The sequence below is a fragment of the Diadema antillarum genome, unplaced genomic scaffold, assembly GCF_040938485.1.
Source record: "Diadema antillarum isolate AM-2024a unplaced genomic scaffold, OU_Dant_1.0 seq00000079_RagTag, whole genome shotgun sequence".
NCBI lineage: Eukaryota > Metazoa > Echinodermata > Echinoidea > Diadematoida > Diadematidae > Diadema > Diadema antillarum.
In genome coordinates this window covers 3,852,302-3,865,715 of record NW_027271172.1, presented here as the reverse complement: position 1 = coordinate 3,865,715, position 13,414 = coordinate 3,852,302, and the positions used below count along the sequence as shown (strand labels likewise).

Below are 13,414 nucleotides of genomic sequence, written 5' to 3'. Positions count from 1 at the left end.
TTGTGGAGATTCGGCCAAGCGCATTTGTCGCCCTTCCAAAACTCATCTATCTGGATTTGTCTTTCAACATCATACGACATATCGCTTCTGATGCATTTGCTGGCCTAGAACACTTGGAAAACATTCTTCTAGACAACAACAACTTAATCGATGCTTTCAGTGTCAATGTGTTCCACAATTTGCCAGTCCTACGCGTCCTTGATGTCAGCCACTCAAACATTAACGGTCTCGATCCTCTTCGATCTTTCTCTGGCCTAACAACTCTTGAGGAACTAATCTTGGCCGAAAATCCTTTGCGTGCGTCTGACTTGTGGGACTCCGAGAAAAATGTTTCGGTCTTCCGGGATATGTGTAATTTACGAACCTTGGATCTCACTGGAACTATTCTCAAAGACGACATTCCGTCCTGGGGATTTGAAGGACTGAGTCAGTTACGTCGGTTGTATTTGCAGGACGTTGGATTGGTTACATTGCCGGCAGAACTTTTCAGATCTTTGCGGTACCTCGACACTGTGAGTCTTGACGACAACAACTTGCGAGAACTCCCAAATCTGATTTTAAAAAATCTGCCCAGGCTGGGTTCTCTTTACTTGGGTCGAAACCAGCTTTCGGGGTTACCCCCTCTGTTATTCAGAAATAACACCAAACTATATCAGCTTGATTTGACAAGAAGCGGAATTAATATCATTTCCGAAGAGGTGTTTTCCCCCATCGTCGGCAGCATTGCTTCCCTTGACTTGTCTTACAATTCTCTCTTGTGTGATTGTCAGAATGAATGGCTTCGTAACTGGGTACACGACAATTACGACAAAGTGTTCTTGAGTCATACCCTGTGTTCTGTTACCTCACCGGCCACAGTTTTATTGATTTCCAACCGATTCTTATTTGCGGTCCTCGCGTACTTCTTTACGCATGCATCGCTGTATCTGGCGTTGCAGTCATATTCGTCGGTATCATAATCTATTACAACCGATGGTGGATTAGACACAAGCTTTTTCTGTTGAAACTCTGCATTATTGGGTATAGAGAGATGATTGACGATGAAGAGTATTGCTATGATATTAACATTGTTTTCCACGATGACGACGAAGAATGGGTCATTGACAGAATGGTTCCGGTAGTCCGCGAGAATTATCCCGAAGCTGTCCTCTGCGTGGGTGACGACGATCTCAGAGCAGGGCTCTTGCGGCTCGATGCTGTCGCGGATGTCATTGACAACAGTTACAAATCAGTGTTTGTAGTCAGTTATGCAGCTATCAACAGTCCTTGGTACATGACGAAACTTAGGTTGGCCCTACAGCACATGAATCATTCGCAGCGTGACGCAATATTATTGGTGTTCCTAGAGAATATAGCAAATGACAGGTTGCCATACATAGTGCGCCTTCTGTTGGGCGTCAACCGTCCTTTCCTTCGCTGGTTTCCCGACATCCAACAGGAGGAGTATTTCTGGAATCAATTTTTGAAGTGCGTTAAGATAACACTAAAGTTAGATGTAACGCTACCCATATAGCTTGTTCCGTGAAAAACAGCGAGGAACACGATAAACCGACTGATTTGTTATCGAAGGGGAAGAATTCCCTTATGTGACCTCTTTTGTATCCTGCCATGCTATGGCACGTTGACTAGTTCGATGAATTAAACTGTTTCCTTTTTATGTTTAACCCATCAAGGTTTTACTACAGAAGTTATAACCTTGACCTCATTCAATTGTCAAATCGAAATTTTATTTGGTTTCCCACATTCCAAACGGAGCTTATTTTATTCATGAAATCTGCACACAAAACGATGCAAAACTCCAAATGTTTGCCAACTTGAAGGAAAGTATATCAGTCACATATGCCAGTTTCATAGGATAGTAATTAAGCAGGATATTAAAAGGCTTAAAATGATAATACTAAATAGTCAACATTTTCCCGCGCTCAATGCAAAGTTTCTAAGCGCCTTACATGGATCATAATTATACGGAAACACGATCTTACATTATTTAACAAAACTACAAACTCTACAATAATTTATATTACTCTAGCTGTAATCAAGTGCTAAAATTAGCCAAATTAGATACACATACAAAAATCAAAGAAGAAAACGTAACATACGAAAACATGAAATCATACTAATTTCAATTTATACTGACTTCATTAAATGTGTCTTCAGGGGGGTCTTAAACGTATCTAGCGCGGGTGAAGATCTGATGTGAAGGGGGAGCGGCGACGGCCAAAGCACGGCTGCTGTAACGGGTGCTTGGTATTGTTCCAGGGCTAAGTTGGAGATGGATTGAGCGGGAGGATCGCAGGACACGGGATGGATTTCTGGGAACTAATAGTTCAGAGATGTATCCAGGGACTAGACCGTGCTTGACTTTGTAGGTAAGGGTGGGCACGTTGTATTGTATCCTTTGAACCATGGGGAGCCAGTGAAGGGAGCGAAGGATGAGGGTGATGTGGTCGGATTTCTTGGTGCAAGAGAAGAGACGAGCTGCTGTGTTCTGGATCCTTTGCAGGGGGCAATTTGGGCATAGGGAAGGTTGACATACAGGGAATTACAATAGTCGAGGTGCGTTGTGACAAAGGCATGAAAAATAATATATGCTTTATGAAGAGATGGCTGAAATGAGAAAGAAAACAAATCTCTTGCTCTATTTTGGGAATACTGAAAAAAGTAAAAGCAAAAAAAAAGTAGTATAAACAACACCAAATCAGAGAAAGGGGGTTTATGAGAGACTTGACTGGAAATGCTGTAGCTCCCACAAACAGGTTGAGTGTGCTCGTGTGGTTTGTAAAGGGGATGGGGATAGGGGGATTTTAACCGACTCATACAACACTTTATGACTTTGGTTATAGTCGATAGTTGTGGTTTCAGAACCATTTTGTCAATAAAATAATGATGGACGATTAGTAAGTGTTCCTTGTAAAAGCAATGAACATTGTGCACCTTTTTAATCAATTTTTTTTTTCAATAAGGAAATTATGTTCATCGAAAGAAGGCATCCAATGTGGGGCTTTTATTCCGGAGTTTGTTACAGATGCTTTCAGTCAATAATAAACAACGGATCCTCGACATAGATCACTTCATGTATAGTCATGAGTTGTATTTTATCTAAATGCTTTTCAAGTCTCAGTTACGCCCAAAAATTATCTGCTTTCTAAGAGAGCTCAGTAAGTATAGTTAACTGCTCCGAATGAAAGATATCACCCTGAAACAAGATACTGATCGAAAACAAAAGTCGTTAGAGTGAAAATCAAGCGAAAAAGAGATAAAAAAGGTATTCATAAAATAAATACAGAATAATGTGTACACAAGTTAACACATCATAATCAAGCTCTTAAAGGCTGTATAGACAGGCTCTTCCATCTATAACATTGCTTCGAATCGATACTCACCGCCCATGACTGTTTTCAGAAAAGATTTGCCCATTTGTTCACACAAAATCATCACCTGGATTGCAGTTAAGCACACGTGGTGTGTTTTTTCTTCTTATCTTTTACCAGTTGCTGATGGGCAATTTATATGCCAGGTCATGGTCGGTCATAGTCATGCTTACGTATCAAGTGCGCTGATACATATACCGGTAAATGTATTTACAATCAGGAAGCTTTTTCTTAAACGTGAATTTGAAGACGTGCTTATTGAAGAAGAGTTCACACTGTATCTGTTTATCTTGTTCATTCTTCTCCTTCTTGTTTAGTGTCAAATCACCAAACACTGAATATCTTTTTTTTTCTATGGATAATCCTTTTCGTTGTGGACATAACGCTTTAGATCCATCATTTATTTGAAATAGCGTTGTGCCATTTATTTGGACATATATCATTTTATTTCACATTTCATTTTCTATGTTTCGAATTCTATTTCGTTGATTTTAATCTTGTTTTGTAGAGTGGTATGTATTGTATTTTGTTTTGAAATATGAGAAGTAAATTCGAGTCATGTCAAAGGAAATGAAATCAGACATCAAGGCCCTGGTCGAATGGCGCCATCTCGTGGTCTGACATTCCAAACTCGCAAATGGCTGGAGGCAAATGTGAATTAACCCTTCGTTCTCGTCCCCAGTGGTTCCTGTATGCATTCCTCAACTCTTTGATATCTATCATCTGTATATTACCCAGCAGTGTATTGCTCCACCAAGAAAGCAGTAAACATACACGCTGTAACTTTTCCGCGATGTTTTAGTGTCCAAGGTAAATCACCAGGAATTCAGTAGCAACAGCAAACTCTGTCGATGGAGGAGTTGGTGATAATATTCTTTCAGCGTCACGTTGAGATCTCTGCCTCGGTGGCTTTCGACTCACTGGTAAGCAATATATATTTATGTGTCTATTTATGGAGCTTCAAGGTCAGTGGCAATGGAGGTGGAGGGAAAAAATATGTTTCCATTCCTCAAAATACTAGTAGAGGGTGCACCATTGTATGTGCGCTTTTCACCACTATTGACGTGCAGACATAATTATAATAGGGATAATGCTGGCATAGTTGTCATTGACGAATACCAAATGTACAAACCAGCACTCTGTGTCATGATAATGCCACAGGCAAAGGTGCAACGATCAGGACGGAACAAGTCTCCTAGAATCGGGCACATGCTGAGGTCTCTAACGAACCTTCATGCAGAATTACGTACCTTATTTCGTTTTCGGACTAATAACGAACCTTTTCGTTATTTACAGATTAACAAACCTTCAGAATAACGAAAACTTCGGAATTGCGAACTGTAACAGTGTTGATCTTGCACCACAATATATTAGTCGACAGATAGAGATTTTGAATGGGAGTTATATCTTAATGGAGGGATTCTCAGCTCAAACCAGTTATAAGACTTATCAACCTACACGTGGGCTACATATTTCTAATCCATCAAAATATACGACGCAAATGTGAACAAGCAAAAGTGCTGCTTGTGAGAAAAGAAGGTATGAATTGAGTCTATAATCTAATGCACTTGGTAAGCCAACAGTGTTTGTGGTCAGGCACCTTCACAGCAGGGACCTATAGTTTCACTTTAAACCTGGTACATGTACGTACATTCTTAACAACAGTCTACATTCGGTCTTCAGGATTTGGGATGCAGACTTTCAGATGTATTATACGTGTTTCCACGTATGAGAGTAGATTCCCTGAATCACACATTTCAATTTCGATTTCAATTTCAATTTCAATATTCATTTTTATATTTATCAGTGAAATGTATACATTTGTGAGGACCTGTCAGCATAGTGAACAACAATTCAACCACACAGTAGGTAACAATTGTCCATCACTGACTGTTCCTTAATGGTGAACTAGGAAGGCTGTTTGCCTTAAGCCTTCAAACTAACCAACAAAAATGGGGGCGGAGAGAGGCAAAGCCTCTAAATTAGACAGTTTATACAAAATCTTCTCTAGAGACAGAAGTGATTGAGCTGAGTTATGAGTATAAGGCTAGTAGATTAGTGACTGTACTTTTAGGTTTGTTCATGGCAGATTTATGGGTAGTCCCTGGAGCTCTGTGTGCGAGGAGGGGGCACAATTATGGCTTAATTTTAACATTACTAGAATGATAGAATATATTTACACGAATGCCACCCCCCATGTGTTCTTCTAATCGGTAATAAATTGCAAGATGCGTGGAAGATGAACTTGTTTAACTCGTGTGAACGCTACACCCCGGGTCTCTTGCTACTTTATGTCAAGGTACTGTCTTTTATCTCTTGACAGTATATTGCAACAGGCGTCTTCCAATCAGGCCATGATTCGGCACGAGATTAGGATGATGATGATGACATTTTCGAACTCTACCAGAACTTCTCTCACTCTGGTGGTGCTCCCAGGCATGACAGGATTCTTCCTGCAATTATTTTTGCTACCTGTACCATCCACATCTCTGACCTTTGACCAAGACATCTCATCACTTCCGGCGCCTTGCCAGTACCTAGTGAAGTCTTCTAGCGTCAATTGCTCCCGTCGAGGCTTGACTAAGATCCCAACTGATATCCCTCTTGATACCCGACGTCTGTCTCTCTCCTACAACCTACTGGACCAGATTCTTAATGACTCTCTTGGTCGACTTCCCGAACTGGAGTTTCTGTCACTTCGATACAACAGGGTCCGTTTGATCGACGTAGGGGCTTTCGTAGGCCTTCCCCGACTACAAACCATCAATCTCATAGGAAATAATTTAACGCGCATTCCCAGTCAAGTCTTTCATCAAAATCTTTACCTGACCGACCTCTTTTTGAACAGCAATCGCTTTCGATCGATTCCTTCGCTGGACCTGAGAAGACAAAACTATATTCAGTTTATCGATTTAAGCAACAATACCATTTCATCAGCTAAATTAAAGATTCTTTTTTCTAATGCATGCAACTTGACAAATGTGGCACTCGCTGATAATGAAATCCAGGTGATTGACGAGGGCGACCTGAAGAATCTAGGGAGCGCAAATTCAGTCAAATTGATAGATTTCAGTAATAACATTGTGCGTCAAGTGCACAGCGCAAGCTTTCAAGGAGTACACATTGAGGAATTGCAACTTCTCGGAAATCCATTGTCCCAAACTGGCGCCAGAGAGCTCTTTGAGGGTGTGAGGAATTCATCTCGTCTAACTTTTATCGGACTCAGTGGGACCAAGCTTGGAGACGTTACCCAGTCCGTCTTTGCCCCGCTCCAGGGATCGCAGGTAACTGATTTGTACCTAAGCGCGAGTAACATTTCCCACCTTCCAGACAATGTGTTTTCATATCTAACAAGTGTAGAAGTTCTATTGCTGAACAAGAATCAACTAGAGACGATATCCTTTGTGGCCTTTACAAACATGACATCTGCTAAGACTTTGTATGTTGCTTCATGCGGAATTTCAAGATTAATGACGCCACAGACAATTGGCAAGGTGATACCTCACCTCCGCACAGTTTTTATCAGCAATAATAACCTCGTAGAGATTCCACCAAGAGCTTTTGCTTGTCTTCCGGATCTCTTCTATCTGGATTTGTCGTTTAATAGTATACGACGTATTGATTCCGAAGCATTTTCTGGCCTGGAACTACTTGAATATATTCTTCTACAATTCAACAGCTTAATCGATGCTTTCAATGTCAATGTGTTCCACAATTTGCCAGCCCTAACCGTCCTTGATGTCAGCGACTCAAACATAAACGGTCTTGATCCTCTTCGATCCACTAACCTCTATAAACTTGATTTGACGAGGACAAGAATAGGTATCATTCCCGAACAGGTCATTTCTCCAATTCGCGAGAGCATTACTTCCCTTGACTTGTCTCACAATTCTCTCTCGTGTTATTGTCAGAATAAATGGCTCCGTATCTGGGTGCACGAGAATTACGACAAAGTGTTCTTAAGTGACACAAATTGTTCTGATAACTCACCGGCCGAACTCGTTGGACACAGTTTTATTGATTTCCAACCGATTCTTGTTTGCGGTCCTCGCGTACTTCTTTACGCTTGCATCGCTATATCTGGCGTTGCAATAGTTTTCACCGGGATCATAATCTATTACAACCGATGGTGGATTAAATACAAGCTTTTCCTATTGAAACTGTGCATTATTGGGTATAGAGAAATAATCGACGATGATGAATATCACTACGATATCAACATCGTTTTCCACGATGACGACGAAGAATGGGTCATTGACAGAATGGTTCCGGTAGTCCGCGAGAATTATCCCGAAGCTGTCCTCTGCGTGGGTGACGATGATCTCAGAGCAGGGCTCTTGCGGTTAGATGCCGTGGCGGATGTCATCGAAAATAGCTACAAATCAGTGTTTGTAGTCAGTTATGCAGCTATCGACAGTCCTTGGTACATGACGAAATTGAGGTTGGCCCTTCAGCACATGAATCATTCACAGCGTGATGCAATATTATTGGTGTTCTTAGAGAACATAGCAGACGACAGATTGCCATACATAGTTCGTCTGCTTTTAGGCGTCAACCGTCCTTTTCTTCGCTGGTCTTCAGACATCCAACAGGAGGAGTTTTTCTGGGATCATTTCATGAAGTGTGTTAAAAAAACAGTCATTCTAAACCTAACGTTACCCATATAATTGTCCATGGAACTAAAAAAAACCAATTCCAATGAATACAATCTTACTGAAAGGGAATACTCTTTGGTATTCAACATGCCACTATGCTTCCGAATGGCATGGAACTGAAATGGAATGGAAGTAAATCTACCCTCTAGATTTTTGTAAAGTCAACCGAAATATTATGATGTCACTTTAATTTTTTCGAAGAAAGTGAACGAACCAAGACTCTGTATCACCCCTGTATAACGAAGATGCTAAATGTGATATCGACCAGAAAGGTCATATCCTTTAACCCTAAATGTAGCACATGCTGTCCTTAAGAATGTACTATCAACCCTAAATGTAGTATCGACCCTAAATACACTCAGCCAAAAAAAAAGTAAACACTTTTCCGAGCTCATATGTCTCATAGAATATTAGGCTAAATGTTAATGTTTTATATACCATGTTAAAGGCAGTTTGATTGGCTATCAACCTGGCAGGTCAATAAAGTGGAAATTTTACGCATGAGTGAACACATCCGGTTTTCTCTTTCAAGGCACAGAAGTAAAAATGGCAAAAATGGCCAGTTTCTCATAATATGCGTATGTGCTCTATCATACAACAATTAGAACAAAAGACAAAGCCAACACAATAGGAAACACAGATTAATATGGAAATTCACCCGTTCATCTCTAAAATGTCTTCGCAGGCCCTAAAGATGAAGAAAAGTATAAAATAATGGAGAAAATGAAGAACCTTCTGTCAAATCTAAATTCAAATGATATTAGAAAAGAGACAATATTGACAAAAATGGTAGAAATTTGAAACGTTATTTCGAATTTAACATTTTTTTTTTATGATGGGCAGACTGAAATAACCCTGACTTTATCCAGAAAGAGCCACGATGGGTTATTCACACAATGATACAAGTGGTAGTACGGAGAGCCCAAAGTTTTGATATAAATCGAATGAATTGTCCTTGCCTTTAAACTGACATTGATGATTATCTAGGTATAAATTGAGTTTAAATGGCTTACAACTATAATGGATGTTACATTTAGAACAAACCTGCATTGCATTTACGTTTGCCTCCAGTTGTTAACATATGGGTATAGAGTGCAATATAGTCAGTATTTAGGATTAAACTGCATAAACATATTATGTCATTTAGGGTCGACATTACATTTAGCGTCAAAATGCATCTTATTAAGGATTGATATTACATTCACGCTAGGTAACGTGCACCCTTGCATCACATTATGCTTGTCTCCAGTTCTTACATTAACAATCAATAAAAAAAAATGTATAGATTTAAGATCGATATTTCTTTCAGGTTTGATGCAGGGTTTACGTGCTGAAATAACATTTAGGGTTTATTGTCTGACATGTAGGGGTTACAGTGCATCTAATTTTGACATTTCCTACATTTAGTTTTGATGTTGCATTTAAGCTTAAAGTTTATAACGTTTAGGGTTGGTAATCATTTAGGATTAAAATGTATTACATTTAGGGTCTATATTACATCGGGGATCGATGTTTCATTTAGGGTTGAAAAACATTACATTTATGGGTCGATATTACAGTTAGGGTAAAAATGTATTACACTTTGGGTTAATATTCAATTATTCAGCGTTTTAATGACATTTAGGAGTGATACAGATGTCAAAGGGTTTTGAAAGAATGTATTTTGAACTTCTGTAATGAATTGGTTCACTTAAATGTTAAATTTCACGTCTACTTTTCGGACAACGTTTGTTCATGATATCCAGAAACCTTGCTGAAGATAATAATTATTCTCGCATTTTCAACAATTAATGCATGTAATACGAAATTGAAGTGTATGGAGCTTGTGACATGTGAAACTTGTGACCAGGTGCTTGAGCGAAAATCTAAATACATAATCCTTTCAGTTTCGCAGCAGATGGTTCACTGTGAACTGCCATCTTCCGCTTTAATGATGTATCAGCTGTAATATTATGCTGTGTTCAGGGTGTAGATGAAAGACAAAGTCAAATCTTGTTTTAAGATTGAATTTTGCGATTATTCAAAACAAAATTTTGTAAGCAAACACACACACACGTAATGTATATACAGGCCTATATATAAGTATGTACATATAATACATGTATTTTTATTTGATCCGCGTATGTGCAGTAATAGTAGTAGAAAGAATGATACGATAGCGAAGTGCATCAATTGTCAATTGGTATTTATTAAAATTCCAAATTTTCATATGTTCATATATATATATATATACTAGGTGTTACAAAAAAAAACAACATTTCCATCGTTTTCCACGATGACGACGAAGAATGGGCCATTGACCGAATGGTTCCCGTAGTCCGCGAGAATTATCCCGAAGCTGTCCTCTGCGTGGGTGACGACGATCTCAGAGCAGGGCTCTTGCGGCTCGATGCTGTCGCGGATGTCATTGACAACAGTTACAGATCAGTGTTTGTAGTCAGTTATGCAGCTATCAACAGTCCTTGGTACATGACGAAACTTAGGTTGGCCCTACAGCACATGAATCAGTCGCAGCGTGACGCAATATTATTGGTGTTCCTAGAGAATATAGCAAATGACAGGTTGCCATACATAGTGCGCCTTTTGTTAGGCGTCAACCGTCCTTTCCTTCGCTGGTTTCCCGACTTCCAACAGGAGGAGTATTTCTGGAATCAATTTTTGAAGTGCGTTAAGATAACACTAAAGCTAGATGTAACGCTACCCATATAGCTTGTTCCGTGAAAAACAGCGAGGAACACGATAAACCGACTGATTTGTTTGCGAAGGAGAAGAATTCCCTTATGTGACCTCTTTTGCATCCTGCCATGCTATGGCACGTTGGCTGGTTCGATGAATTAAACTGTTTCCTTTTTATGTTTAACCCATCAAGGTTTTACTACAGAAGTTATAATCTTGACCTCATTCAATTGTCAAATCGAAATTCTATCTGGTTTCCCACATTCCAAACGGAGCTCATTTGTTCATGAAATCTGCACACAAAACAATGCAAAACTCCAAATGTTTGCCAACTTGAAGGAAAATATATCAGTCACCATATGCCAATTTCATAGGATAGTAATTAAGCAGGATATCAAAAGGCTTAAAATGATAATACTAAAATAGCCAACATTTTCCCGTGCTCAATACAAAGTTTCTAAGCGCCTTATACATGGATCATAATTATACGGAAACACGATCTTACATTATCTAACATAACTACAAACTCTGCAATGATTTACATTACTCAATATACTTTAGCTGTAATCAAGTGCTAAAATTAGCAAAATCAGATACACATAAAAAAATCAAAGGAGAAAACGTAACATACGAAAACATAAAATCATACTAATTTCAATTTATACTGACTTCATTAAATGTGTCTTCAGGGGGGTCTTAAACGTATCTAGCGCTGGTGAAGATCTGATGTGAAGGGGGAGCGGCGACGGCCAAAGCACGGCTGCTGTAACGGGTACTTGGTATTGTTCCAGGGCTAAGTTGGAGATGGATTGAGCGGGAGGATCGTAGGACACGGGATGGATTTCTGGGAACTAATAGTTCAGAGACGTATCCAGGGACTAGACCGTGCTTGACTTTCTAGGTAAGGATGGGTACTTTGTATTGTATCCTTTGAACCATGGAGGGGATGGTGTTCTTCCGTGTCAGCCTTCAGTGCTGCCTGTCTTGTAGCGGCTTCTCTTCTGAGGTGATGGGGTGGAATGCCTGCTAGCACAGGGAGCTGGTGGGTGGGGGTTGGTTTCAGGCAGCCTGTGATGGTGCGGAGAGCAGAGTTGAGTTGGGTGTCCACTCTCTTGGTATGGCAGCTACGCCCCCAGGCAGAGACACAGTATTCCGCTGGAGCGTAGACAAGGGCGAGGGCGTGGAGCGGAGGGTGGTAAAATCAGCTCCCCAGTCATGGCCGCATAGTCTGCGTAGAAGGCACACTCTGGCAGATGCTTTCCCAGCTACATTCAGTGCATGGTGACGGAAGGTGAGTGAGCGGTCGAGTTTCACTCCGAGGTAAGTTGGAGTAGCACAGAATGGAAGATCGGTTCCTTGAAGTTTGACATGGAGTTGGCAGTCTGCTTCCTTGCTGTTCAGGTGGAACACAGAAGAGATGGTCTTCTGTGCATTAAGTTTTAGCCGCCATTGGTGGTAGTATAAAAGTCTGCAGAGACTGCATATCTTGGGTGAGGGTGTGTTCAGCTTCTTCAAAGGAGTTTGATGTGGAGAGAATAGCCAGGTCATCAGCGTAGGCGTATTTAGAGCTGCTGATGTGGGGGATATCTGCTGTGTACAGGTTGAAGAGTGCTGGTGCAAGAACCGAGCCTTGGGGGACGCCGTTCTTGTTCTGCTGGATGCGCCGTCATTGATTACTTTGAAGCAGCGGTCTGAAGTGATGTTTGTGATGGCTTGGACCATCTGTCTGTCTTGTAGTGCTTGATGGAGCTTGAGGGTAAGTCCTCGATGCCAGACTGTGTCGTAGGCCAAAAGAGTCAAAGACATCAATGTCTGTCTTATTCCTGTTCTCACGTCCCTCCATTTCCTTGCTCTTCTCCTTTCAGACGCTACAATATCACTTTTTTTTCCTCCACAACTATCATCTGTTTCTCTTGACACGCTTCTGTCGAAGATCGCTGTCTATATGTTGTGCATTTTCGTTTGCTATTTTGTCTTCTATTTGTTAATCATTTCCATTCCGTTTTGTCCCGTACAGCCTTTTCTTCAGTAGTTGTCTTGTTGTCTAGTCTTGTTTCATGTTTGTTCGCGTCTGTTAGTCTTGTCCATCCCGTTTTGTCCCGTACAGCCTTTTCTCCACCAGTTGTTTTGTTGTCTAGTCTTGTCCTATGTTGTTCACGTCTATGATAGTAAGTGTATTTATCTGTGAATCTATTTCTCAGTGGGCTTCCAGACTTCTTGCTCTTTTATTTTTTCTCCTTTTGTATTTATGATGCTTCAATTAATCTTTCCATTGATGTTATTATTCTAGAGGGACCCACATTCTACAAGCTCTGTCTTTTTAGTGGGTCTCTCCATTTTTCGCACTTAAAGCAAAGTTATACATGTACTTTATTTCGATCACTTCTAGGTTTTTTTACTATAATGTATAATTACTATAAGATCCTCCTCAATTGTTTTACATTCTTTTCGATACATAAGGTTCTGTTTACCTTATTCTCTGTTGTCAAAAGAAGTGTAACTTATATGTTTTGTCGAAAAATGAAATAAACTTTGAATTGAATTGAATTGAAATCAGAGAAAGGGGGTTTATGAGACTTGACTAGAAATGCTGTAGCTCCCACAAACAGGTTGATTGTGCTTGTGTGGCTTGTAAAGGGGATGGGGATAGGGGGATTTTAGCTAAACTGATACAACACTTTATGACTTTGAATATAGTTGTGTTTTCACAAC

General features: G+C 40.2%; 1 protein-coding gene across 1 annotated transcript; it reads left to right on the top strand.

The window, feature by feature from the left end:
• The first annotated feature begins 5,809 nt into the window (after window positions 1-5,809).
• LOC139726103 (toll-like receptor 3) lies at window positions 5,810-8,038 on the top strand. Its single transcript, XM_071637183.1, has 3 exons — window positions 5,810-6,109; window positions 6,598-6,655; window positions 7,095-8,038. The coding sequence occupies exons 1-3, from the start codon at window positions 5,810-5,812 to the stop codon at window positions 8,036-8,038; spliced, it is 1,302 nt and encodes a 433-aa protein (XP_071493284.1).
• Window positions 8,039-13,414: the final 5,376 nt, after the last annotated feature.